This window comes from Jatropha curcas, chromosome 2 (genome assembly GCF_041381405.1).
Source record: "Jatropha curcas cultivar XTBG-Jc1 chromosome 2, XTBG_Jcur_1.0, whole genome shotgun sequence".
NCBI lineage: Eukaryota > Viridiplantae > Streptophyta > Magnoliopsida > Malpighiales > Euphorbiaceae > Jatropha > Jatropha curcas.
Genome location: NC_143152.1, coordinates 2,495,471 through 2,522,288, shown reverse-complemented (window position 1 = coordinate 2,522,288; position 26,818 = coordinate 2,495,471). Strand labels below are relative to the sequence as shown.

At 30.9% G+C, this 26,818-nt stretch overlaps 4 protein-coding genes across 5 annotated transcripts; 1 reads left to right on the top strand and 3 right to left on the bottom strand.

Annotated features, from left to right (window-relative positions):
• Positions 1-2,517: 2,517 nt before the first annotated feature.
• Positions 2,518-3,715, bottom strand: MIZ1 (MIZU-KUSSEI-like protein (Protein of unknown function, DUF617)). The gene has a single exon (XM_012230809.4). The coding sequence runs from the start codon at positions 3,485-3,487 to the stop codon at positions 2,657-2,659; it is 831 nt and encodes a 276-aa protein (XP_012086199.1). The 5' UTR covers positions 3,488-3,715; the 3' UTR covers positions 2,518-2,656.
• A 4,357-nt stretch (positions 3,716-8,072) lies between these two features.
• On the bottom strand, positions 8,073-11,670 carry LOC105645253 (MADS-box transcription factor 23). 2 transcript variants are annotated; one of them, XM_012230811.4, is made up of 8 exons: positions 11,411-11,670; positions 10,259-10,340; positions 9,596-9,660; positions 9,380-9,479; positions 9,008-9,052; positions 8,870-8,911; positions 8,601-8,761; positions 8,073-8,396 (listed from the first exon to the last, which is right to left on the bottom strand). In XM_012230811.4, exons 1-8 carry the CDS (start codon positions 11,611-11,613, stop codon positions 8,306-8,308), a joined length of 789 nt encoding a protein of 262 aa, XP_012086201.2. In that variant the 5' UTR covers positions 11,614-11,670; the 3' UTR covers positions 8,073-8,305. The 2 variants fall into 2 exon arrangements, with proteins under 2 accessions (XP_012086201.2, XP_012086200.1); XM_012230810.4 differs by having other exon boundaries at positions 9,008-9,049.
• Positions 11,671-14,460: 2,790 nt separating this feature from the next.
• LOC105645254 (P-loop nucleoside triphosphate hydrolases superfamily protein with CH (Calponin Homology) domain-containing protein) lies at positions 14,461-22,793 on the top strand. The gene is made up of 20 exons (XM_089718366.1): positions 14,461-14,611; positions 14,784-14,853; positions 15,134-15,291; positions 15,527-15,673; positions 15,788-16,034; positions 16,501-16,589; positions 16,708-16,779; positions 16,981-17,082; positions 17,754-17,828; positions 18,027-18,108; positions 19,102-19,197; positions 19,322-19,495; positions 19,578-19,684; positions 19,802-19,977; positions 20,112-20,279; positions 20,491-20,741; positions 20,842-21,005; positions 21,390-22,087; positions 22,164-22,339; positions 22,444-22,793. Exons 2-20 carry the CDS (start codon positions 14,790-14,792, stop codon positions 22,515-22,517), a joined length of 3,120 nt encoding a protein of 1,039 aa, XP_089574492.1. The 5' UTR covers positions 14,461-14,611; positions 14,784-14,789; the 3' UTR covers positions 22,518-22,793.
• A 772-nt stretch (positions 22,794-23,565) lies between these two features.
• On the bottom strand, positions 23,566-26,449 carry JHL06B08.8 (xylan glycosyltransferase MUCI21). Its single transcript, XM_012230813.4, has 3 exons — positions 25,720-26,449; positions 25,518-25,598; positions 23,566-25,135 (listed from the first exon to the last, which is right to left on the bottom strand). The coding sequence occupies exons 1-3, from the start codon at positions 25,928-25,930 to the stop codon at positions 23,835-23,837; spliced, it is 1,593 nt and encodes a 530-aa protein (XP_012086203.1). The 5' UTR covers positions 25,931-26,449; the 3' UTR covers positions 23,566-23,834.
• Between the last annotated feature and the right edge of the window lie 369 nt (positions 26,450-26,818).

Sequence of the window (26,818 nt, the reverse complement as noted above, 5' to 3'; positions counted from 1 at the left end):
TAATTTTTAATTATAGATTTCAAAAAATAAATAGAATTGCTGATTTTTATTTTTTAACTCATCTTTCCTAAACCAAATTAAAGTTTCGGATTCAAGTCTTAGGTATAAAAATTATCACACTATTTATTTACATGTATAAGATAGAACGTGTAGTACTCAAACAGAATGTAGTCAGAGCCCCGGTAGACTTTTGGATACTAATAACTATGGTAAAATAAAAAAAAAAAAACCTCAATCACGGCCATTTTTTTTTATCCGACTCAATCACAATCGTTGATATTCAGAAAATAAAATAAAAAACGAATACATACCCAATAAGGGTTTGAAGAGATTCCATCTAAAGGGTTGTTGGGTTCTAAACTTATAATTACTTCAAAACCACCCAATAATAATACATTTCATTAGAAAAAGTTAAAAATAAACCCTCCAAATTAGCTAATTAATCCCTTTTGTTGACAATGACAGATATCTAAAACTTAATTAAATATATAAGCATATGTCCATTTAACTGCTTTTGATATTTTTTTTTAATTTTAATTTTTGTTTTTGAATAAAAAGAACTAGTATATATTTAATTTAATTTTAAATATATAAGCATATTTTAGTTTCATTGGGCAATAATTTTCATATAATGCTTAGACTTCCATACTATTATTTACAGTATTCCACATAATATTACTAGTTACTACTTAGAATATTTAAGGAATGCTGATAAAATAACCGACAGCTATTAATTAAGATAACTACTAGCTACTAAAATAATTAATTTTATCAAACGTGACATTTATTTAAATACTCCAGTCTCAATAATTTTCTCTTCGTTAATCCTTTACCAAAATTAAGAAAGAATAAGAAAGTGGTAAGATGAATTTTAAAAAACTTTAAAAATAATTATTGTATTTAGAAAAGATAAAGATAAAATTTAAAAAAATTTAATTTATATTTCTTATTTTCTCAAAACAACAGAGAAGATTTAGATAAAATAACTTTTAAAAAATATCAACAAAATTGAACGAAGTGAATATAATTTAAATTTAATTTGCTTCATATTAACTAATAAAAATTTCTAATATTCTAAAAATGAACTAACAATAGAGTATAATCGATATAAACTAAAATCTAATAATCGACTATATTTATATACATAGTATTTTTATTTTTATTTTTAAAAATTTTCTCCATTCATAAAATCGGACACTCGATTTCTTGCTTAAAAAACCTGAGTTATTTTCGATTAGACTAACTCCTTGATTTTTTTCATTAAAAGAAAAACTCCTTGGTTTTTATATATAGTTTTTTAACTAGGTGAGAGTCTTTTTTTTTTTTTAATTAAAATATTTAATAAATTTAAAAAAAATGAAAAATTAAGAGGTGGGAAAATATCATGCTAGATTCTATAGTGATATTTTCCACATTTATTGGAGAATTTGAGGGGGAACAAATAAAAGGTGATGAATGAATTAAGGATGCATATTTGAAGACAAAGAGTGGTGGTTCCTTTTTAGTGATTTAGGGTCTAAATGTCCACTTGTAAGCCCCAACCATTTCATCTTTTCTCTAATGCTTGTCAAACTCAAGTTTCCAATCTCTGCGAAGCATGCTCAAACACTTTCTTTTCTTGCTTGCTCTCTCCTTCGTTAGAGTTGCTTGCTTTTTTAGTATAAAGTCTCTCAAAAATACACCATTATGTTTTACAAATACGAATATTTAAACGAACATTTGAACAGAATTGAAATGAATACGAAAAGTTCAATCTTCGCGCATACCGTGCCATTCCAACCGTTAACATTTGGTGTATGTGAATACTCACAAGTCACAAGTGTTTCCCAAACCACATTCAACTGAATTACTGTGAAATCTTATGATCTTAGCTCAGCAAGGCAACGGGCATGCCTATTACTAATTCTTAATAATGTATTACATAAATATATCCACGCGTGCATATATACATCATGCATATATATATATATATATATATATATATATATATATATATATATATATATATATATATATATATATATATATATCAATTTTTTTAATAAAAAAAAATAGTATTATGATCAAATAACATTAGGAGTCAAATTGAATATATTATATTAATCTCTTTCACATATATATTTAACAAGATTAAATTAAATATTTATTTATACAACATTAGTTTAGCTCCAGAAATAAAATTATAATAGAGTTATCATGATTTCATATATCAAAATAACACACAAGCAATAAATCAAACATAGTTTTCTTAAAAGACATGGTATATTTTCTTTCTTTCCTTTCCATTTTTTCATATATAATGAATGTTGAACAAGTGAAATTTTTTTAAAAAAATTTATAAATATTTTACTAATTTTATTTCGAGATTTGTAATTATCTCCTACTAAATTTATTTTACGTATTCAACTAGTAAAATTCTAACGAATCTAAAATCTAAATTGTTTAAAAGAAAAAAATCACAACAATAGAGATGCATATACGCTAAACTTACAAATTAGAAAAAAAAAAGAAAAAGAAAATACAAACATCATAGAAATTACTAATTAATTAGACAAACAACCCATTTTACATTACCTATAAAAAATAAATCTCACAAGTCTTTCTTTTTCTTCTCTATGAATTTATTTTTTAATATTCTCCATCTTTTTTTTTTTTTTCATATTCTTAAAAGAAATATACTAAGTTCAGGTCCTCCATTTCCATCTGGATTCATCATATAAAAAGCCTCCGAGTCACGGCTACCTACAACTCGTTCAAACTTAGCTCTCATATACAACAACTCACCTTCTGACTCGTTCATTTTCCGGCCATCTTCCACCATCGGAATAACTCCGGCTCCGACCGACACGCTTTGCACCGTACTTAGCACGTGTAAATCAAGTTCTGTACACGTCCGCGACATTGCATATCCACACTTCCTTCCATTACAATACATAGTCCACATTGGCTCGTTAAACAACTTTCCTGATCGTCCGCCGGTACTTCCCGCCGGTATCGAAACCGGAACTTTATCACACTCGAGCGCGATCCGAACTAGACCAGAAGACATTTCTTTAACTAACATAGATGTTGACATGGCTAGTTCTAGTAATAAAACCGGTTCAGACTTTGGATCATCTTGAACGGCGAAGCTAACAGGGCCACGGCGGTGACCGAAAAGAGTTCCTGTGACTTTCCGGCCAAGAGAAGGTGTAATAGAGATTTGATAAGGGATAGAAAGCCAATTACAAGTAGGGATAATAAAATTAGGGAAAGAAACAATCTTGAAAATAGAACGGAGAAGAGAAGAGAATCTTGAGTGGATTTTATTATTAAGGCGCTGTGAAGTGACTGGAGAGTCTCGCCGGAGAAGGAGTTTATCTGAGCTGTGGTCTTGTTCAGGTATGGAAGATGGGGTTGATGATGATCTTATGTAAGCGGAAGGGATTATCTTTCTTGTGCTTCTGTTACAGCTACTGGTTCTTTGAAGAGTGAGTTGTTGTTTCATGGTTTTTGGTACCCTATAGAGAAACGGAGCACCTGAAATATGGAAATGGAGATCAAGAAAGAGGTAGAAAGAGAAAGAGAGAGAGAAAGGGATTAACAGTGAGGTTTTTTGTGGTAGTGGAAGAGAGAAATTGAGTTAAAGAGGCCGACAAGGTAGTGATGATGCTGTTTTAGGGTGGCCAATATAAAGGGAGACTGTGGAGGCTTGTGGTGATGATGATGATCATTTCTTGGAGACTAATATTTATTCATATACAAGACCAAATCGGGGGTGGACTTATTTTCCATTTTGTTTTGATTAATTTAATAATACTAAAACTGGAAATTTTTGAATATTGAGTTAAATTATTAATAATTTTTCTTTTATGTAATTGTGAAATATTTTATTTGTTTAGGGAGTTATCATTATATTTGTAGGAATAGTTTTCTCCTATGAACCTTAAAATTATATATTGATTGATTTTCCTCTTTAATGAATTAATATTTTTTATTGCAATGGCCTTTGTCCAAGAATTAGAAGGGAGCTGAAGTGGCCATTAATGAGGCATACAGTCGGCGTTGATAGAGATGCCACGTCAACCATTTACAGAACCAGTACAAATCCTTCAAGATGACGTCATTCCACAAAGTCATCCAACGATGCCGTTTCTTCTTTTATTCTGTTCTTCTCTTCTTCTGCATGCTTACTCGAATTCTCTACATTTCTTGTTCTCATAGCATCTTTTTCTTCCGCAGCACTTCTTTCCTCGATCATGCATCTGTTTTCTCACTCAAAACTTTCTTTTCCCTCCCATCACTCTTTCTTTTCTTCTTTATTGCCAAAAATCAAGCTTCTCTCGGTTTCCCACAATATGTTAGTTGATTTAAAAGATCTCAAAAACTCATATCTTTTTCGTTACTCTCTCCTTATATCCTCTTTTCGAATAAGTTTATGGCGGTTGCAGCGGCGGAGTTTGATGGTTTATGAGATTTAATGGTTTATGGGTTTTTGTGGTGGGTTCCAATGGTGGATGGTGAGTTCTTCTTTTTTGCCTGTTTTTTCTCTCAAAATCTTTACTTTTAATACAAGACAGAGGTTAAGGAGACGCGCCGCTTTACTATCCGCCTTGACCAAGTCGTAGTGGGAGTGCGTTGCCTTCAACGTAGCCAAGAAGGCCTATTCATGGGGATGGAGGAGAAGAAGTTGACGTGGACGTGCTGACTTAGTGCTTATGTGTCAAAGTAGGTCCCATTAACGGTAGGATCATCAAAAATCTAGCCAATGAAGACGGCGGCCACAACTATAATAAAAAGATGGTACAATGCTACAGTTAAAAAAAAAAAAAAAAAAACTAAGAACCAGCTAAAATTGCAAAAATATGCAAAGTACAAGATTTTTTTAGGTTACTTGTGAGTCACACATACTTTCATCCAGCGGTCACGATTTCATCACAAGACAAAGTATCCTCCCATAGTTAGGGTATCGGAACATCTCCATTTGATATGGTTTGATAAGTGGGATTATATGGGGTTGGACATTATTTGGATTAAACCGAATTGAACTATCAGTTTGATTCGGTTTGATTTAACTTTAAAAGTATTTGGTTAAGTTTTAGTCTTATAAAAAAAATTTAAAAAATACTACATTTTTAGTTTAATTTTTATTATATAAAATCGAAAAATGTAAAAAGTTTATAAAAAATGTAAAAATTTGATCCATTCCATTTAATTTGAACGAGACCAATTGAATCTCCACAAACATAGGATTATCTGTCTATTATAATGATGATTTTCTTATTGTTGGTCCTATTGCAATAATTTTATATGACCTCATATTGAACCGTTAGATTAGAATCCCTAAGGGATAAAGAAGCAGTTGAAGCATGATGTGGATATACATGTAATATTAAATTTTTGGTTTTTGGTACCAACCCTAATTGAAGAGGTGTTTAATTGTTTTTTATTATTTTTTTATGAAAAGGACTTTCATTATTAATTAGTTACACCAAAAAAGGTTGTAAACAAGCTGCGTGCCCTTACCGGGTTCTCAATGGACAATTTAACTGTATTTAAAAGGTTAGAGTTGAATTGAAACACGAAAACTAAGTATGTGGCGGGTTGATTTTTGTCTCTTATGAAAAATTCTTCCTATTATTTATTATTTCGCACTAAATTTTTATTTTTTTTATTAAATAAATTACAGATTTATATATATTTGATATATATTTAAGTTATTTATGTTTTTATTATGTTTCATGATTTATCTCCATCTTGCGTGGATTTTGTGGTCTCACTATTTTATATGGAGTATTTGTTTTATTTTTTACATTTATTTTGGTTTATTTGAACAAGTACGCAATTTGTGGAGAATTTTTTAAACACGATGATCTTTGTCTTTTGACGCCTGGTAGTGCGGCACGTTCCTCTATTAGATTTAGTGGTTCAAATTCTTTGTGTTCGTAATAAGCAACTAGTTCATGAATATAATGCCATGTACAAAAGATTAGGGAAGTTTGCCTAACCAGCCAATTTGAAGATTAATTTTTTTCAAGCTCACCTTCCAATTTTCATTAGGATTTCTTATTAAATCAATGAACAATAATTGTTTTAGTTATAAAAGTTTTGTTCTATGTCTGATCTTCAAGAGAGGGTCATGTTCACCTTATATTATTTGTATTGATTTGAAGTTTTTAACGAAATTCTAATATATCAAATTAAAAAAAGAGGTTAGAGTAGAAGCTCAAATGCACTAAATCAATGGTGTGATGTAATATTATAATATATTTATGTATACACATTCAAAATAAGAGAGGGTGACATGCATGATGATAAAGGTCAGAGCAACATTATGTTTGTGTGAGACCACTTTGTCCCCATCCATTTGGAAATACAAATAAACTTAATAAACTATAAGTAGTATTTAAAAAAAAAAAAATTATATAGAACCTTAAAGAAATAGGACCAACGTGTGTTTTCTCAATATTTTAACCAAAATTTAATAAATTAGGTTATAAAAAATCATTTCTTTCCCTCGCATTTTCTAATCAATACAACATGAATGTTATGTCTTTATATAAATTTTATATTATTAAGGTTAGTAATAAAAATTATTATATAAATGCTAGTGATACAAAATATTTATTATTTTCCAATTAAAAATGACTGATTAATTAAATAGTAATACCAATATATTTTTATTATTTTTCTATTAAAATAATATATAATTCGTCGAGAAGCACGGTTTTGATTATCTTTGAGTGATATATAGTTTAGATAAAAAAAATTAATTAGATTGGAATCTCCTCTCTAAATAGTAATTAAAAGACCAATTATATATATTAAACCAGTCATTATTCATCTTATATTAAAAACAAATATTTTGGACGGTTCCAAACTATGCAAAAATGCTGGCAAATCTCATTGGTTTGCCTAACCCATTGGTGACAACTTTCTGCCACGTGTTCAATATTACAACCACTAGCAAACATTTCTTTCACTTTCCAATTGCATGCACAACATGTCATCTTCTTCTTCAATTAATTTTTTTTTTCTTCCATTAATGATTATTGAGCCTTCTTTATTATTATTATTATTATTATTTTAATAATCTCATATCTTACTTATAGTTTATTTGTGAGTATGACTTGGGACTATATATTAGCCCACAAATTGATTAAATTAAATTGTTGACGTACCAAAAATAATTAAATTAAACTGCAATTGTTGACGTATACCAAAAATAATTAAATTAAACTGCTGAGTTCATGTCAATTAGGTAAGGTCGGTTTCATGATATAATAATAGGACCCATCTTTTGATGTGTGCTCTTCTTTCCAATGGCAAAAATCACATTAATTACATATGTTTTTTCCCTTTAAGAAAAATTATTATATTATTTTGTATAAAAAAATCATATTTTTATTTATCGCCCCATGTATCAAATGCGTGCTATATGAATAAGAATAATGACGTTAGGTTCGAAGATAAAGTGTGATAACTTTCTAAAAAAACAAAACAGAATAAAAGCTTTGACATTAGCCATGATATGATGCAAGTAGTCCCACATGCAACAAAAGGATGTGATTGTCCAAATTAGTCTTATGTCTAGGGGTGAGAGCAAAATTACCAACGGATCTGAAAGAAAATCAAACCGATCCATTTCGGTTTGGTTTGGTCAAGTGCCCAAAAGAGATTTTTTTTTTGGTTTAAATCGAATTTGTTGTTTGGTTCAATTTGATTACACAGAAATTCATCGGTTGGATTTAAAATCGAATTAAAAATGGTAAAACTGACAAAAATAGACCGAACTGATTGGTTTAATTCAGATGCAAATTTTAGTCCGATTCAAGTTGTTGTAAAGAAACTTCCATTTGTATTTATGGCTTCGGTTCAATTTAAACCGAATTGACCATTTGCTCAACCCTAATTATATGGGCTTAATATATAAATTTATCTTTACACTTTTTACGGAAAAACTTTGTGGCATCCTCAACTTTCACTTTGGTCCATTGAATACCTTAATTTATAAAATTGCACCTATTAGACACTTTAATTGACTTATTGAACCATTCAATTTATAAAATTAGATCGATTAAACACTTATTAGATAATTAAAAAATGTAAAAATTATTATTGCACTTGACAATAACTAGAAGAAAGCAAATCTAACATGAACTTGATAAAAACATCTATGTCTATAAGCACAAACGAGCAAAATTAACTAGCCAAAAGAAACTAAACCTATTCATTTCCCCCCTCTTTCAGGATGGATGAACTAAACTAGAGAAACAAAAAAAAAAAAAAAAAAAAAAAGTTCTCTTATTTCAATATTAACATCATATCATTCCGAAGCCACTTGACTCCCAGCTGAATCATTCCAAATTGGTTCGATTTTAGCTGCTTTCCTCTTGTGATGAACATCGTACGACAATCTATATATAAAAAGAACACAAAAAAAGGAAATTATTAGAAGTATGACCAACATTAATATATTAAAAATACATCAATCTATACAAGGTTGAAGTCAAAAATTTATATCGGCGAAGTTCTAAACGAACAAGGTAAGGGAAGTAAGTGATTAAGAAAAGAGTTAAAATTTCGGTCGGTTTCGAATTTGATTGTGATTGCTAACATACCCTAAATGCAATGAAGTTTCTGAAAGATCACCATAATCTTCTTCCTCCCCTTGAGGAAAACAATCAGATTTAAAACTGGCAAGGGGAAATCTCCTTTCCAAGGGATTAAATTCCTGAAATTGTGACTTTGCCATTGCTGAGCTTCGTTTTAGCTCCTCAACCTAATTAATTAGGGTTATTATCCATTAATTAAATGCCAAAGAATATCAAAAACTTGCTTCAAATATGCAATTTGAAGCACAAATTCAAACAATATATATGGTAATAACCTGTTTACGCAATGTTTCATTCTCTTGAATGGCCTTCTGCTCCTGAAAGCATCAAAGATTTAATTTTAAAAAAATAGAAAAAAGAAAAAAAAAAAGAATATAAGAATAAGTTCTTGCAAATATGCCTTGTTTGATTACCTGCAATCTTGATTTCTTAAGTTGCTCCAGTATAACCTTTTCCTGCTACAACAGAAGCGTGGGGAACTAATAAGGTAAAGCAATTAGAAAAACTAATTAAGATGACCAGAATTTACCATTATTTTTATTTTTATTTTTTTCTCATATTTAATAATGAATTTAAAAATAAAGTTCTTACATGTTTAATATCACAATTAAATCCTAAATCTCGTAAGGTTTGTTCGATAATATTAACAGTTTAGTAGCTGTTAATTATTGTAGAAGCTGTTAATTGTCTATTAACCGTTAATTATTGACCATTAGCTTTTAATATAACAGTTTAAATTAAAAGTAAAAAAAATGTTAAAAGCTATGTTAAAACTGTTGGTTTACCTTCTTTTCCTTAACCGATATCCTTCCTTCAGTTAATTGATGTTCTAGCTGCTGCAACTCTTTGAAGCTTAACCCATCAAGTTGTTGACCCATCATCTGCCTACAAATCAAAGTTTATATACATATAAATTTAAATAATTAATTATTAATTGCAATCAAAGATTGCATAAATAAATAAATAAACAAATAAAATCCGCTGATATAATTATTACTTACAAACATGTCAAGCGTAGTTTTGAGACTTCATCTTTGAGTGCAGTCACTTCTTCTGATTGTGATTGCTGTTTGACAAATTATTTACACATAAAATCATTCTCATTTTCTTGAAAAGAAAATAATATTCGTAATAATAATAATAATAATAAAAATAAATTTCAACCCTAACAACAGTAATTTCACTGGACCTGTTAATAATCTAACTAGATGTTTAAACGAGCCAAGATAGCTTGCGAACTATTTAAATTCTGTTTAAAAAAAGTTCAAAAAAGCTCAGCTCAAGCTCGCGATCGAATTTAATGATGTTCAGTTCGAAAACTTGTTGATACTCATCGAGTTTTTATATATGCATGTATATAATATTTATTTTAACTCAATCAAGTTAAGTTTGAATTTAAAATTTTTCGAGTCAAGTTCGAAATTAAAATTTTCAGGTTCATCAAATTTCGAGTAGAGATTCGAGCTCGGCTTAGCTCGTTTATACTCTGAATTTAATAATAAAATTAAATTTCTATTGATTAGAAACCAAGATGATAGTTTTTTTTTTCCCCTTTTTTTCTACTTTTTTTTCTCTAAATTTTGCATCAAAAGATCATAGTCGGGTGAACCAATGCGTTTATATGTCATGGTAGCCATTAATAAGAATGTGCTAGAATAATGTACCTCCGTTCCAGGATAATCTGAAGCATGTTCTGGACACATCAAATCCGGGCCTTTGCTATATCTTGACAGAGTTTGTTCCATGCTGATCAATAACACAAACACTGTGAGCAAACTGAATCACAAGCATATGTTACAAACATATATTCAAATAAAACTATTCAATGCCTTATCAGTTTTATTCGAGTTAAATATAAAATTTTATATTTAGAAAGAATTAAAAAAAGAAGTTAGATTTTTTTTTTTTTTAATGTATATGCACAACTGCTTTGGGCCCAAAACCTTAGCCCAAAAACAAAATATATGAAAAAATGGCCCAATTAGTACACATGCTTAGCCCAAAACCATCGAAATTTTGTCACGTCTTATACCATAATAATTTGGGTAAATTTCAATTTGATCCTTAAATTTTACTTAATGTTCAATTTGATCTAAAATTAATGTCAAAGTCAAAGAAAAACTGGAATAGAAAAGAACAATTTTCCACTTAAAAATTTTTTACTTTTGTTTTTAGTTTCTTCTTTTTAAGGTTTTTTATTATTTCAGACTTAGAATATTTATATATTTTATTGTTTTTAACCCAAAATTAGGGTAAATTAGATCTTAAACCCAAAGTTTATATACTAATTTAATTTTAAAAGTTAATTTAAAAAAAAAATTAAATATTCAATACAAGTTATGGCGCTAAATTGAAAGTTTATCTTGACAATTTTATTTTTACTACAATACTCTAAATCGAATTATCTGCTTGAAATTGATAAAATTTCTAATTAACTTCAATTTCTAATCTATTTCCATTCCACAAGCTAACTACCATAATACGACTGTCGTTTCAGTCATAGGTTACTTAGGCTACAAGTTTACGACAATCATCAAGAATTCTATTTTCCACAAACCTAAATTTTTCTAATCAAAGGGTTTTGGAACTGATAAGAACGACAAATAAAGTAATAATTTTTTTTTTCAGAAAAAAAATAAATATCATCAAATTAGTAAAAACTTCCATACCAGGAATTCAAATACTGTATTTAATTTTTCTTTCCAGGATGTACATTAATCTTAACAAAAGAAAAGAAAACCGATGGACTGATTTTAGATTCAAAAATACATATTAAAGAAAAGAAAAGAACGGAAGATGAAGATATGAAAAGATACCTAGAGCTGGAAAATTCATAAAGCTTTCCTGTGCTAGAGAAGACTATAACAGCAACTTCTGCATCGCAGAGTACCGATAATTCTTTAGCTTTCTTAATCAATCCACTCCGACGTTTGGAGAAGGTAACTTGCCTGCTGTTCAAATTTTCTATCTTCTTTATTTCAATTTTGCCTCTGCCCATTTTTTTCCTTTCTTCTGTCATGAAGCCCTACTTTTGGCTGCTTAAAAAATATATAAAAGATATGGAATTCGTATAAAGAGGAAGAAAGAACAACGAAAAATATATATTTATAAAAAAAATAATTATATATATATAACTATGTCTCATGAACTGATAAGGATTCTGTGGGTCTAAAGAAGGAAAGAATGAGCAGAATTAGGATATAGAGGAGGTGGAAAGGTGACAGATGGGTTACTATAAGCAGCAATTTATCCTAATGGGAGAGTTGTAATTACTTGAGGAGTGGGTTTTTGCCTCTTTTGGAATTTTTGTTGATTAGGGAGTCTTTGATGGCTAAATACATTTTTCTAAAATAAGTTTTTCTGTGTTATTTTTAATTTTTATTAATTAGATTTGGGTTTGAATTGGAAAATCCATTGCACTAAAAATAACTAAAATATGATTAATTAAAGTTTATTATCGAATAAAATAAAATCAATATTAGATCCAAACCAAAAGGGATATACTAGATTTAGATGTTTGTTTTTTACATTATAGAAAAACTAAAATTGGCTGCAATATATATATATATATATATATATATATATATATATATATATATATATATATATATATATATATTTGCTGCCATATATGCAAATATTATCACCCTAATTAAGCTAAAATCAAGTTGCTGTCAAAAATTATTAATAGCAATTTTTTTTTGTAAAGGTTTCTATAATTGTTTAACTTATAAAAATATATAAAAAAATACGTGTATTATTCAAATCTCATTAGTTGATCGTCTGCTATTCGATACAAAAAGAAAAAGCAAGATTCTAATTTAATTTTGATTTTTTTTCATTCGAAATAATATCTTTGGCTGTACAACTGGGGGTGATCCTCCCCTTGGCTTGGCTCATCAAATTTGAGAAAATGACTATGGTAAAAAAGACTCGAACTCGAAATCTCTTATTCTTCATACAAGTGAGAAGACTAATCAAACCACTACCTAATTGGCTTCTAATTTCTAAATTCAATATTTCCAAAATTGATGAAATAGATTTATTTATTTAGTATTTTATTTTTGAGAATAAAACAGAGGAAATAATAATTGCTGAAAGAATGAGAGATATAGCAAGTATTAAGGTTGGAAAGGTTCTTACAAATGCATATTGTTTTGTATTTGTATTGGATATATTCATTTATGGGAAGTAAATTCATATATGCACTTTCCAATTTTGTTATTTACTCTATTTGGTATTTTTGATACGTTTCAGGAATTTTACTTTGACGATAATTTTTAAGTTATAATTTTGAATTTGCTACAATTTAGATATTCTTGCTATTTTTGAGTGATTTAATTAGGAACTAAATGTCATATATGGTTTAATTAATTACTTAATTAGGATAAGTGCGCAAAAATTCTAGATGATTTGCCAACAAATATTTAAAGATAGCTTCTTTTTTTTTTTTCCACGTATTTGTCTGTCTACTCTGTATTAGTAAAATTGGACAAGATAATAATATTATAAACTGATCAGATAAATTCAAGTTGGAGCGAGAATTAATGGTTTAAATTCAAAATTGAAATATCTTTTTATTTTTATAATCGTGTTTAAATGATCGCAGTTACTAACCGTTGATAACTAATGAATAGTGATCATTTGTTAAAATTTTAGTAGCGGTTGTTATTGAAATATAAATTGAATGTTTTTGGCAAAATTTCCATAAATTTTACATGTATATATACATATACATAATAAAATATATTATGTACATAAAAATGTAAATTACAAGAAAATTTAATCACAAAAATATTAATTCGAAAAAAAATATTTTAGCAATCATAAATTTTATAAAATTATTATGTACATATACATAATAAAATATATTATTTTTCTTTGACTATAAGATTTATTATTATTTTACGTCAAATATTTTTCTTGTCATTGTTTTATTTCTTAATCTTAGAGATATTATTTTACTTAGGTTATCATTATTTTTATTTTTCATCTTGTTTCAATCATAAAATTTTATTTTTTTATTTTCAATAAATTATTTTATAATATTCATTCATTTTGTTTTATATATTTATAGTAAAATATTAAATAAAAAGAACCTAATGTACTTTTTTTTTTCAATAACTGTAAATTTTATTTTATTACAAAAGAATCAATTAACCACATTTAAAAAAAATAAAAAAAAGGTAACTAGAACGAATACTAACATGCAATGCAAATTGTTAAATACTAGTATTAATAAAATATGATTATAGCTTAGTCTTCTAGTTTGACTTCATATATATTAAGAAAATATTAGTTAATATAATTAAAATATAATTTTTGTGTATTTTTTTTAATATACTTATATATTCTTTTTTCTAATTTGGAAATAGAAAAGTCTACATTTCAATTAATTGTATTTTTTAAATAATATAATTAATATTAATGGTTACATGTTTATTAAAAAAATGTATATTAAGTAACAGTAAAATTAGAAAATTGAAAAGATTGTTCTCCTTTTATTAAATAGCATTATAATTGTCAACAGATGCAAAAGGCAAGCCAAACTAATTTTATGGGAGGAGGGAGTAGAATTCCACTGGCATATCCCTAGGCATTTGGTGCAAAGAGCAAGAATCGTAGATAATCCCATCCGCATATATATCCGTGTAACACACGCTCGAATAAAAACTCTTAGATAGATTGACTACGTGGCAAATTAAACGGTCACGATCACACTTAACCGACCCTACAGATTTGAATTCAAAAAACCCATAGTTAACGTTACGATTCCAAGGACTCAGGTTTGGACCCGAAGCTAAAATCCGAGCCGAAAGTTTAAAAAGAAACAAAAGCCTGCGCTTAATTGATGTGTAATGCGTGATACAGTAGCCAACAAAAGTAGAGGAAATTCTCAGTCTTTATAGTCTTTTAGCGCTACTCTCTTTCTTTCATTCGCTTCCAGGGATTTTTCCCTTTGATTTTTTAGGGTTTCTGGTTACACATTTGGGAAGACAGATACCCAAAGGCAATAAGTACGTTTCTTTTGAATCTTCTTAGCAAATGTATATAGGGGTGTATCTCTGTTTAATTGATGACTGTGGAAGATGTAGGAATTTGCGTTCTTGGTTAATATTTCATGGAAATAAAGAGGACTTCTTTATGGTTTTGTATTTTGATTTTTAATTTTTAGTATTTAATTTTTAGGCATTAATGGAGAATCATCCAAGCACTGAGTTATATGATATATTGGCTTCAAGAAAAGCTGAAGAAGCAGGTGTGTGCATTTTCTTTCATGTTTCTACTTTATTTCTGTTTGGTTCCTAAGGAATAGGTGTCGTGATTTTCTTTTCTTTTATTTTTTTATTTATTTATTTTTCGCTTTTACATATTTCATTTTTTAACTCACTTGTATATGTAGGTCTTGTTTATTGGGTCTTAAACGATGAAAATTAAATCGTTTGATATTTCAATTTTGATGCTTTTACAAAATTGTTGATTTCTAAGAATTTTTGTGTCTTAAATTTTTTGATCCTATATTCACTGATTATTTGCAGCTTGTAGACGATTCCAAGCGGCTGCTTGGCTTGAAAGCATTGTTGGTCCATTAGGCATATCAAGGCATCCATCAGAGAAGGAGTTTGTTTCTTGCTTAAGAAACGGTTTGATTTTGTGCAATGCCATTAACAAAATTAATCCACGGGCAGTGCCTAAGGTAACTAAATATATTTCATATCATAGTTTAACCTCATTTTGTTCTTGATGTTATACGTTGATTTGACCCAAAATTCAAATAATAAACTTCTGATTCGGTTAATGCGAACCAAATTTAATGGGTAATCGAGTACTAAGCAATAAAGTTTCGGTTCATTGGCTAATTGGGTTAATGGGTATTTTACTCAAGTGCTTTAAGTATTCTAATTGTCTACTTTCTTGGAAACTCTTTCAAGGTTGTGGAGAACCATACACCTTTACAATCACTAACCCGTGAATCACAGCTGCCACCAGCATACCAGTATTTTGAGAATGTAAGGAACTTCCTTGTGGCAGTTGAAGAGTTAAAGCTGCCTGCCTTTGAAGCTTCTGATCTTGAGAGGGTAAACAGCTAATTACATTGCTATACATGTTTATATGCTTGAATTATGTAATATTTGATTATTAAGCAATGGCTAGAATATGACTGACTGAGTTGTTGGATTTAATATCCAAAGGATGCATTTGAGGCAGGGTCAGCAGCAAAGGTGGTTGACTGCCTTTTAGCGCTCAAAACATACCATGAGAGCAAGCAAATGAATGGAGGAAATGGCTTTTGTAAGCCTATTAGATCACCTATGTTCATTCATCCTGCCAATGGGAACCATTCTGTTTCAATCTCAGCGGACTCTTGTAGACGCTTGGACATGTCAGCAGTATCTGAGAAAATTACACCTGCAGATGTTGACATTGAGAACCTTTCTGGTATATTTTAATTTGTTTGTATATTATTACATTTATCTACCTTATCTCTCTTCGTATGATTGTTTTGTGTTGTTACTGTATGCCTTATCAATAGAAGTAGTGAAATTGGCTTGGAGAACAATGCAGCTTCAGAAAACAACTGCAATATTAATATATTCTATTACTCAATAATTGTGATAATCTCAGTTATTTAGAATATAATTAGCAGCTAATCTGCATGTTTGAGTATAAGCTATGCAATCCACCAGTCAAATTTATTTGATAATGAATGAAGCAAGTCATTGCTTAGTCCTAAAATAATAATTTGCATGAGATGCTTTAGGGGGATTTTTTTTTTCTGCTTCTCATTTAGAATTGAACCATCTGATAATAAAGAGATTTTAGTGTGTTTGGCATGTCATTTGAGAGATGCAGCTAGTGGTATAAATTCTCCCTCAATTTCAAATGATGACATCGGATTTTGTAGATTTAATTGTCAGGCTACTTTCTGAACATATGGCTGATGCAAAGGAAAACATTAATGCCAACTTTCTCATGTCCTTGAGTTCCAGTATGGTAATGCTCAGCTGTTATCATATGAAGTTTACTTTAATTCAATGGATAAATAGAAAAACAAAGAGCAGGATTTGTAGGAATCTGTTAACTAACCTTTTTCAATGATCTTGTACTACAGGATTGGGAGAAGTTATTGAGCAGAATCATTTCAAGCTGTATGGAGAATAAACTTCAGAACAATTCCCCTGAGGTGTGTTATATTAATCAATGAAAGCTTTATTTTCTCCTTTTTGTTATGTTATGAACTAGTCAAATATATGGGCATATGGTTCTTCTATTTATCTTAAGACAGTGATATAGGTATTCGTTGAACAATTATTCTTTCATACAAATTATTTCACTTCCATGAATTGATTATTAAAACATGTAAATCTTTTTTTCCCCAAAACAGTTAAAATCAATATTTGAAGATTTTCTAAAAGAAACAAGTACCTCACCTGCTCATTTAGTATCAGCAACTCTAGAGGATTCATTTAAACTTGGAGATTCCAAGGTATGTTTCTCCTGATTTCATTCTAACTGTTTTGATGCACATAAGATATTATTAAATGGGAGCTGGTAAGTGTTGTACTGTAGTAAGATATTAAAATTGGAGCTGCCAAGTGTTGTACTGTAGTAAGATATTAAAATTGGGCCTTTTTGTTCTTTATGATTTTGCTTCTGAAATTTTGATATGATAGTCCTACTTTCTAAGCCTTGTTTGGGTAGTAATTGATCAGGAAAATTTGTCCTTTGACAGCAAGCTATAATTTTTCTGCCTCATTTCATATATTAATTGTCTTCTAATTGTGCAAATATATCTTAATTGCCTTTATTTTCAACTTATATTGAAGCAATTAGCATAAATCTTGTCCTTTCATCATATTGTTAATTTGCTGGCTTGCATATTCAACTACAAAATTCTTATGTCTGACCATACAGACCTTAAATTCTACTTTACTAATAAATGGCTTTTATATGTTCAATTCTTAAAAGAATGTTCTGGTCGGTTAATGTGCAATTACTTATCTACTATTGGCTTACCAATTCATGTAAGCATCCTACAGAATCGTGGTTTCACTGTTTAAGAACCCATCAAGCACATTGAGACACGTATTATTTTTTAAGTTACTTCAACAGTAGCTTAAGATGCATTCTGATGTACCCTTCATACATGTTTTGCAGTGTTGTCGAGCTTGCTTAAGAAAGGGTAACTGCAAACACAAGCATTTATTTCAAATACACGAAAAAGAACTTATGGTTAGTGTTTCTTTTATTTCTAGATTGAATAGTTTAAAAGGTTGTATTCTATTGCTTGGTTGACCTTTAAGGAGTTCCATTAAAGTGCATGCTGCAAAGCAATATGTTATATATAGTTGCTTTTGCCAGAAGTTAGAACAGAAAAATGCAACCACAGGCACTGAAATATGATAGTTACTTTCTTTTTCCCATCTTCAGGATCTGAAAGCCCTATTGACAAAGACAAAGAATGAGTTTGAGGATTTGCAATCTCACCTTCAAACAGATTTGAGAGACCTTGGTAAGTTACCCTTGCAAAGTAATTAAGTGAATAATCACAATTTTGATAATGCATATTGCAGAGCATTCACTATTCATGGCAAACTATTAAACCAGATTAGATTAAACTGAATTAAGTAGTTTAGTTCAGTTTAACTCTTGGAAAAGAACAGTTTGATTTGTAAATTTTATAAGAAACAGTTTATATTTTAGTTTTGGTTTTATTGCAAAAATAAATCAAACCAAACTGTGAATTGTGTATTCATTTTATGTATCACATAATAAATAATGATAACATATAGAATGTAAATTTTCTTATTTTAAATACTTAGTATTAAATAATATAAAAATTCATATTAATGAAGAATAGATTGGATGGCTTTCTTTTTTTCTTTATGCTATAAATGGCTATCATGGACATAATTGAATGATTTATTTGAATTAGAACTTGGAGGGAAACATTTTGTTTATCTTGAAAGATAGAAGTACTCAACTCTCATTTAAATAAAACAGTCTAGTTAACATTGAAACATTCAGAAATCATAATTCACAATTTGTTCTTTAAATTCTTTTAAACCACCTCAAACTAAACTGTACTGGCCTAATCATTTTCCTCCACTCCAAAAAGTCAACTCTCCATTCCCTGTTTAATCATCTCTAGTTTTTTCTTCTAGGATATTTACCCAACCACCAATGATTATTATGACATATTGCATATTCCAAAAGATACCAGCAAGGAAGCTCTGGAATTTTTTTCTAAGGCAAATTTTTGTATCTATTTGTAATGAAAATCAGTTCTAGGTTATAATTTCCCTTATATTCCTTGGATATTGCTAATAATCACATTTTCTTGTTACCCTAGAGCCCATAAGAATGAGATAGTGTGGATATCTACTTGTAGACATTCACCATTGTTTGAGTACCTCCTCATTGTTCAGGAGATAGTAACTCCTTTTCTTTTACATGAAAAAGATTTTTGAAATCTTAAAGTGCTTGCATTTTGCCTTGTGGTTAGGATGCCAGGTACAGGAGATGTCTACTGCTGCTCTTGGATATCACAGAGTTTTGAAAGAGAACAGGAACTTATACAACATGGTTCAGGATTTGAAAGGTTAGCTTACTGTTGAAAAATGTACATTATACAACCTTTTATTATCATTATTATTTGATTTTCTTAAATATTGAACCAATAATGTTTAATTTATTAGGCCTGTCCTGATTAAGAGTTTTCTCAGGAAATATTCGAGTTTACTGCAGAATTAGACCAGCCATTGCTGGTGAAAAAAATAATGTGATAGATTTTATTGGAGATGATGGCTCACTAGTGATCGTGGATCCATCAAAGCCCAAAAGAGAAGGAAGGAAAATTTTTCAGTTTAATCGAGTGTTTGGTCCTACTGCTAACCAAGGTAGTATTACCTATTAATCTCATATTTTTATGGCTTATGAGCTTGTGTACTGAAATCTAACAAGTTATATCTGTATTTTCAGTTCAAGTATACAAGGATACTCAACCATTAATTAGGTCCGTGATGGATGGTTATAATGTATGCATTTTTGCTTATGGTCAAACTGGATCAGGGAAGACATTTACCATGGTAGGATCTTTATTTCATTCGGCTTTTCCTTATGGAAGATAGAAAATTAGCTTCTTGATGTTTTCCTGATAGCCATGTAACAGGTTCATATGTCTGATATGACTTTTATGTTTACAGAGTGGTCCTTCAGGTGGGTCAACTAAAGATATGGGGATTAATTTTCTAGCTCTGAATGATCTATTTCAGTTCTCTAGGAAAAGGAAGGATGTCATAAATTATGATATTCAAGTTCAAATGGTGGAAATATATAATGAGCAAGTACGAGACCTTCTAGCAGAAGATTTATCAGCCACTAAATATCCTTTCACATTGTTGTATTCACACTGCGGAAAATATATGTTGACTTTGTCAGATAAATATTTACAAAAGTAAACAAGAAAAAAATATAATTCCCTGTTGCACAGTAGTTGTGCTTCTTAACCATGCACAAGTTAGAGATTCGGAGCTGCACTGGTGACAATGGCTTGAGTCTTCCAGATGCTAAAATGCACTCCGTGCAGTCCACTGATGATGTTCTCAATCTGATGAAACTTGGGGAGGTGAATCGAGTTGTCAGTTCCACTGCAATGAACAATTCAAGTAGTCGATCTCACAGGTCAGTTTTCAGAAGCTTCTTAAACGACCTGTTGCTATTTGTTCCAAAAATTGAGACTTCCTTTTGCTGAACCATGAAAATGACATAGTTATAACAAATAAAAATACGTATTAATTTGTAAATAATAAAGAATTACAAATATTTAAAGCTCATTCGAAGAAGAATGGTGTTTTTCACATAATTGATTGGGTTGTTTAACATGCATTTGCAGTGTCCTAACAATTCATGTGCATGGTAGAGATATATCTGGAAGCACCACTCGTAGTTGCCTGCACTTGGTAGACCTTGCAGGAAGTGAAAGAGTAGACAAGTCAGAAGTCACAGGAGATAGGCTCAAAGAGGCTCAGTATATCAACAAGTCTCTTTCTTGTCTTGGAGATGTTATCACAGCATTGGCACAGAAAAACTCCCATATCCCTTACAGAAACAGCAAACTCACACTTCTCCTGCAAGATTCCTTGGGTTGTAATATGAAACTCCAGCTTCTCTCTGTCATTTTACTGGTTTTGGTATTGATTATCCGATTGCACTAACAATTTTCTTTCTGAAAATTTCACTTCAGGTGGACATGCTAAAACATTGATGTTTGCTCATATAAGTCCAGAAGCAGACTCTTTTGGAGAAACAATCAGTACTTTGAAGTTTGCTCAAAGGGCATCCACAGTGGAACTTGGCGCTGCTCGCGCTAAAAAAGAAAGCAGTGAGATTATACAACTCAAGGAACAGGTAAAATATTATTCTTTGAATGTTTCAATTTTAGTTGTCTGGCTGCTATGCTTATGTTTAGTCTGCTCCAAGCAAGCCAGATTGCAAGATGGTCTTCAAATTTTTTAGGCACTGAGTGCTCCATTTTTATCCTATTTGAAAAAAATACTAAAGTCAGTCTCCTTGTTACTGAGACAAATACCAACATTTAAAAAATTTGTATCTGACATGGCTTTATACAGTTTCAACTTGCTGAGGCTGGCGAGCTTCTTTATCCCAGATGACATAATTTAAGTGTTCAAGTTTTGTTTAAAATATGAAATTAGTTTGCACCGTTGCCTCTTTTTTGGTACTGTTGTCGCATTCATTAAACTAATGCCACAAGTTTAACACTCTGGTGTGTAGGTTGAGAACCTTAAGAAGGCATTGGCAAGCAAGGAAGCAGAAAACATGCAGTTCAATAAAATGAAGGAGCCAAGGTCCCCACGTGAGAAATCAAAAGCAATGACTGAACGAACTCCTCCGCGTATGCGGAGATTGAGCATTGAGAATGGCAGCAACATGAAGTCTCAAACAGTAAATCCCATAGACAGAAAGGGATCAAAAACAACTTCAGTACCAAGTCGTTCCCGAAGATTAAGTTTGGAAGGTCCAAGAAACTATAAGAAGGATAATTTCCAGTCTAAGGTAGCACCAGATGACATAACCAAGCCTCTATATTTTGACACAGTGACACTGCAGAAATATGGTCAATCTCAAGATCCAGAAGCAATGTCAAAGATGTTTGGGCATGCTGCTATTGGCAGTTCAATGCTGGAGGTCTATCGTGCTAATGGTCCTAGAAGTAGTCCTCCAAGTTCTTCCCATCAAAAGCGAACGGTCAAAACTGACAATAGGACACAAATTCCATTTCCTCAGCTTCCAACAACACCTGAACGACAACTACCTTCCAGAAACGAGGTTGAAATTGTGATGCAAAATGAATGTGCTCTTCCTACAGATTCTCAGACAAGTAATTTGATTAGTAGTACAAATGGCAAAGGATCTCAAATAAGGAAATCTTTGCGAACAATTGGAAAACTGATTAATGGCTCGGAGAAGAGGTATGTGTATAAACAGAAATGTAGGAAATTTTTTTTCTTGTGATATGCTGTTGTATCTGAGTTCATCATCTTACAGGAATCAACAGCGTTCAAAGGAAGCAGAGTCACCGGCCATCAATGGCACAGGCAATAACAATGATATAAAGTCACCAATTACAGCTAATGGAAGGGCAGTACGAAGGCAATCACTTACAGGAGTTCAATCTGACGGGTCACGCCGATCTTCTCTTGGAGGGAAACCAATCGACTCTGGCAAGTATAACTAACTGAAGCATCATTCATTCACCTCATTTTCCCTCATTCTGCATTCAGAAAAGGAAATTCTTTTCCTTTTGTTTTCCATTTCTCCAATGCAGATGACTCAAGAAGGAATGCAAGGACACCCCCTCCAGTTCATTCATCAACAAAGACAACAAAAAGATGGCTTTAACTCAAACTAAGTGAAGAACCCTGCGACATTGCTTTGACTTGAAGCATGTGAACACCTCCAGTCTTTTCCATTCGTCCATCAAGGTTAATAGCTATTCACTTAACAAAGCTGACTGAAGAGTATGCCAATGGTGCTTTGGCTCAAAGCACGAGGTGCTAACATTTTTTAGGAAATACTTGTAGTTGCAAGGTGATTTCCTGACAGATTGAACACATGAAATTCATGTACATAAGAGAAATTTCATATGATTAATAATTGATTTACTTGATCCCAAAACCTGATCTTTTATTTGTTTCGAATGATTGATTCATTGTTTTTAATCATAATCTATAATGTGGCAGCTAATTTTCCATTTTTCTTATTTTCTTCATTGGACAGAACAAGAAAAATAAGAAACTGCAAATCCTGAAATGAGATGGATTCATTTAATCCACTATCCATTTCTTAATCGGGTATTAAATTAGAAATATATATCCTCATATTTTTCAGGCACTTGCACATGGTAGGACCATTTAGATTTACCATGAAATAATATGACCCATCAGGGAGCTGATTTACTGCAATGGACAAAAGTATGCTAAATTGCTAATAAGCTTAATTGTGCAATAAAATGGATAGGGGCGAGGCTGTTGAGATTGGGACCCTTTGAGTTATAATGAAAATGGCTAAATTTTCACCAAAAAAAAAAAAAACAGAATAAATTCAAATTATTAAGCAATATTGTGAAACTGCAAGTATTGCAGCCAATTCAATCGAGCAACCAAGATTATTAAAAAGATGAAAGAAAAACAGCTGGCAGTAAGTCGTTTTCATGACTATCTAATGATAAGTCTAAAGTTCAAACCCCAGGTGGATATAAAAGATATTCTTGGAATAAAATTAAATTGGTTAAATTTCATTATAATAATAAAAATGATGGAATTGAAAAAATCTCACCTCCCAGATCATGATGGAAATTCATCAATATCATGGATTGTTGCCTATTTTCATTATAATAAGACATACTATAACTTTATCAAGTTTTGTATATCAGTAATTGGCCACTATCTAGAGACAGAAAAAGAAAGGATTTTCATTATATCTTGAACTCACCTAGCAAAACTTCCCTTCAAAGATCATACTACTATTTACAGGGAGTTTTATGGTATGCTGCTTGGATGTACAAATAGGATATGCATTAATGTAAAATGTTTACAACAAATTTTTCCTAGTTGCCAATATTTTGTGCTTTTAAAAGCACAAACATGAAACCAATCAATAAGAAATGGTAAAGAATATGTGCTGACAATATCTTCAGGTTCAGGCAAGTATAGAATATTAATGTGATTTGTGTTCATGAGGGTGATTTATTTTTCTGATGGAGTATTGATAGGCACGAACTAATCTTTTCTGAAATCTTCCAAGGTTTAATCTCAGATTTTGGCTGTCAAGATAGATTGTCTTGGTGTATTGCCATCCCTTTTTGGATATGCTTTCAGGGTCTTGAAGAACAGGATCATTTTTGTCATACTTGTCATACAATGAGCTTTCCCTAGGCAAAATTTTGTATCCAATATACTTCAAACCAAGCTTCTTAGCAGGCTCTCCATAATAAGTCTCTGCTGCCCATTCTGTTCCAAGAGGAATCACTTGTATAAACACTGAACCTGGCCTCATAAACAAGAAATGGGTCATGGCAGCACCATGAACACCAATCATAACTTCACTTGAATTAAGTGCTCGATAAATCTTGGCGAGCTCTGTAGTCCTGTCAGGCCTCAAAACTTCAACATGAAATCCAATTCCTTCAGCCATTTTTACTAACAAATCTTCATTAGTTATAGCTCTTGATGCATTTCGAGATAAAATAACCAATTTAGGCCTCTTCAATTTAGCTTCTTGCACATCATTTTTTAACTCCAACAAGGTTCCTGATGAAGGGGACAGAGAAAGAACTTTCTGCTTTAGTTTCTCCTCAGCTTCTCGTTTTTCATCTCGAATTAAGCCATTAATTCGAGGCTTATATGCTTTACCTAGTAAATTATGAAAATCAACAATGCTTTTATTCCCTTGCATCAAAGAAGGATCAACAGTAAGTTCATTATGAATTTTAAGACCAACAATGGCTTCAGGGAAACAATGTGTCCTTTTATCTCCACTAAAATCAATCGCAGGATAATCTGAAAGATGCGAAAGAATGTCTCCGTACTTCGTTATCCACCAATCATGATACTCAAGAATAACAAACACTACTTGCTTGTTAAAATGCTGGGATGTAATATACAATGGTAAAATCCCATCATTGAATTCATGATAAACGTTACCAGTATAACCTCCAGTTGAAAAGAACACAGCTGGAACACTATGCTTGACATCACATTGGTGATCAATTGCAAATTTCTCTTGCTTTGAGATAAGGTGTAATTGCTCAATTGTGTCCATAACACTTGTTTCCCATTTTCTTGTGTATGGTTTGATCTTTTCATGTTGGAACTCCTCTTCCTCATCCTCTCTAATCAAAGAAGTAGTGTTTCTTGAAGTATAGAGAAATATTGATGAAGACGCATATTGTGTTCTTACATCCCCTTTCATTATACAGAAATCTGTACGAAAACTGCTTCTATCACAGCATATTGTTCCTGAGCAGAACAATAAAAAAAAGGTAAATAAACAAGAAAAACAAAATTTAGGTAAAAAAAAAATCAGGGAATATGCAAGGAAAAAGATTTTGTAAAAAATTTTGGGAATAAACAATCACATGGCTTCCCCTTTTCCTGAACCCATCACACAAGATTGCCAGAAAAAACACCCTAACATAATGATAACAAAAAAGTAAAAAATTAGTTTCTTTCCCCTTCTTTAAATCTAACTTTTATTAGTTCTGCAAAGTTGGTAAAATAACCAGCTTTAATCTCTGGCAACACTGTTTGATTCAAACTTTATAAAAGTCTTGGTTGAAGAAATGGATTGATTAAAGGCAACAGAAATAGGCAAGAAGAGAAACACAAAGAGAGCACTAACCATTAGAGATTGAAGAACACAAAGAACCACCACTTGCATCCACATCAGCAACAACACCATCAGTTTCTACAACAAATGAATCTGTAAACAACATGAAACACCCATCAAGATATATTCAAAAAGAAAAACACAAAAACAGAACAAAATATGGAAAAACAGATACAGATAAAGATTAAAAAACCAATAAGAAATAGGGACTTACACAAAACAGAGAAAGCGGAGGAAGAGCAAAAAAAGTAAGGTGCCAAAATTAGGCAACACGAGAGAAGAGAAATAAAGAGAAGGGAAAGAAGCTTAGGCCTTTTTCTTTTATAGTAACCAGAGTTTGCACAAACCAAAGCAAGAGCTTCATCTTCTTCACTATTTTGATGTTCTCCTTTCTTTAACTGATGGTAACGATGGTAATGCACCATTTATAAATAAAGCTTTCTCCTTTTTCTTTGTTTTCTTTATATATATTTTTCTCTATAGAGCTTCTGTCCTGTGCTAGCTCTGTTTCTGGTCCTGGGGTTTCGAAGTGGAAACAACGAGAAAGAAAAGGAAAACTTTTTGTGCAGCTAGTTATGAACAAAGCAAAACCCAGTTAAGAAAACAAAAGAGAAATATAAATGCCTATGGCTTAGAAGTATGGGCGATGAAGGACAAGAAACAAAGTGGGTAACTTCGAGTTATTCTTGGAAGTTGTTTTTTTGGTTTCTCTGGTTTTTTGCTTTTGACAGATTCTTTGAAACCCAAACTTAAAAATGATTAAGAAAATGAAAAAGAAAAACCAGGGTGATATGAAGAACGAAAGGAGGAGTGGTGGTGGTGGAGAGAGAAGGAATGTAGCAGCAGAGAAGAGATGGAGGTGGTGGCTAGAAAAAGCAGGAGGCTAAAGCTTGAGCCTTTGACAAGTTTTTGTTAACAGTCAAATTGCGTGTATATAAGGAGAAACCGAAGACCCGAACTGGAAATATATGTTGGTTCTTGGTTGGCTCTCTCTGGTCTATACTTGTGTACAAATTACATCATTTTTAATTGGTGATGATTGTATCTCACGCGTCATTTAAAATGCGTGTGAAAACTGTCTTCTTGGTTGTCTCTCTCTTATTACCAAATCAAACATTCTCCTCTTCCTACTTAAATTAAGATTAATTCAAATCTTAATTCTTAATTATGATTATTGAAAAATCTCTTTCATGAATATTTTAGAAAAAAAAAGGATTAACCTTAAATAAAATTTTGAAGGGATTAATAATTAAAATAAAAAACAGGTTAGTTTCATGAAATCAGAATTTACCTTCTGTTAATAGCTTATTATT

Coding starts and splice junctions, on each gene's coding strand:
- JHL06B08.8 (XM_012230813.4), bottom strand. CDS start 25,930: ATGGTGCATTACCATCGTTACCATCAGTTAAAGAAAGGAGAACATCAA. Junction 25,599..25,719: donor CTCCGCTTTCTCTGTTTTGT/GTAAGTCCCTAT, acceptor TGTTGTTTACAG/ATTCATTTGTTGTAGAAACT. Junction 25,136..25,517: donor GTGTTCTTCAATCTCTAATG/GTTAGTGCTCTC, acceptor TGTTCTGCTCAG/GAACAATATGCTGTGATAGA.
- LOC105645253 (XM_012230811.4), bottom strand. CDS start 11,613: ATGACAGAAGAAAGGAAAAAAATGGGCAGAGGCAAAATTGAAATAAAG. Junction 8,912..9,007: donor TTAAGAAATCAAGATTGCAG/GTAATCAAACAA, acceptor TGATGCTTTCAG/GAGCAGAAGGCCATTCAAGA. Junction 8,762..8,869: donor ATGAAACATTGCGTAAACAG/GTTATTACCATA, acceptor CTAATTAATTAG/GTTGAGGAGCTAAAACGAAG.
- MIZ1 (XM_012230809.4), bottom strand. CDS start 3,487: ATGAAACAACAACTCACTCTTCAAAGAACCAGTAGCTGTAACAGAAGC.
- LOC105645254 (XM_089718366.1), top strand. CDS start 14,790: ATGGAGAATCATCCAAGCACTGAGTTATATGATATATTGGCTTCAAGA. Junction 20,280..20,490: donor TCAAGTAGTCGATCTCACAG/GTCAGTTTTCAG, acceptor ATGCATTTGCAG/TGTCCTAACAATTCATGTGC. Junction 22,340..22,443: donor AGGGAAACCAATCGACTCTG/GCAAGTATAACT, acceptor TCTCCAATGCAG/ATGACTCAAGAAGGAATGCA.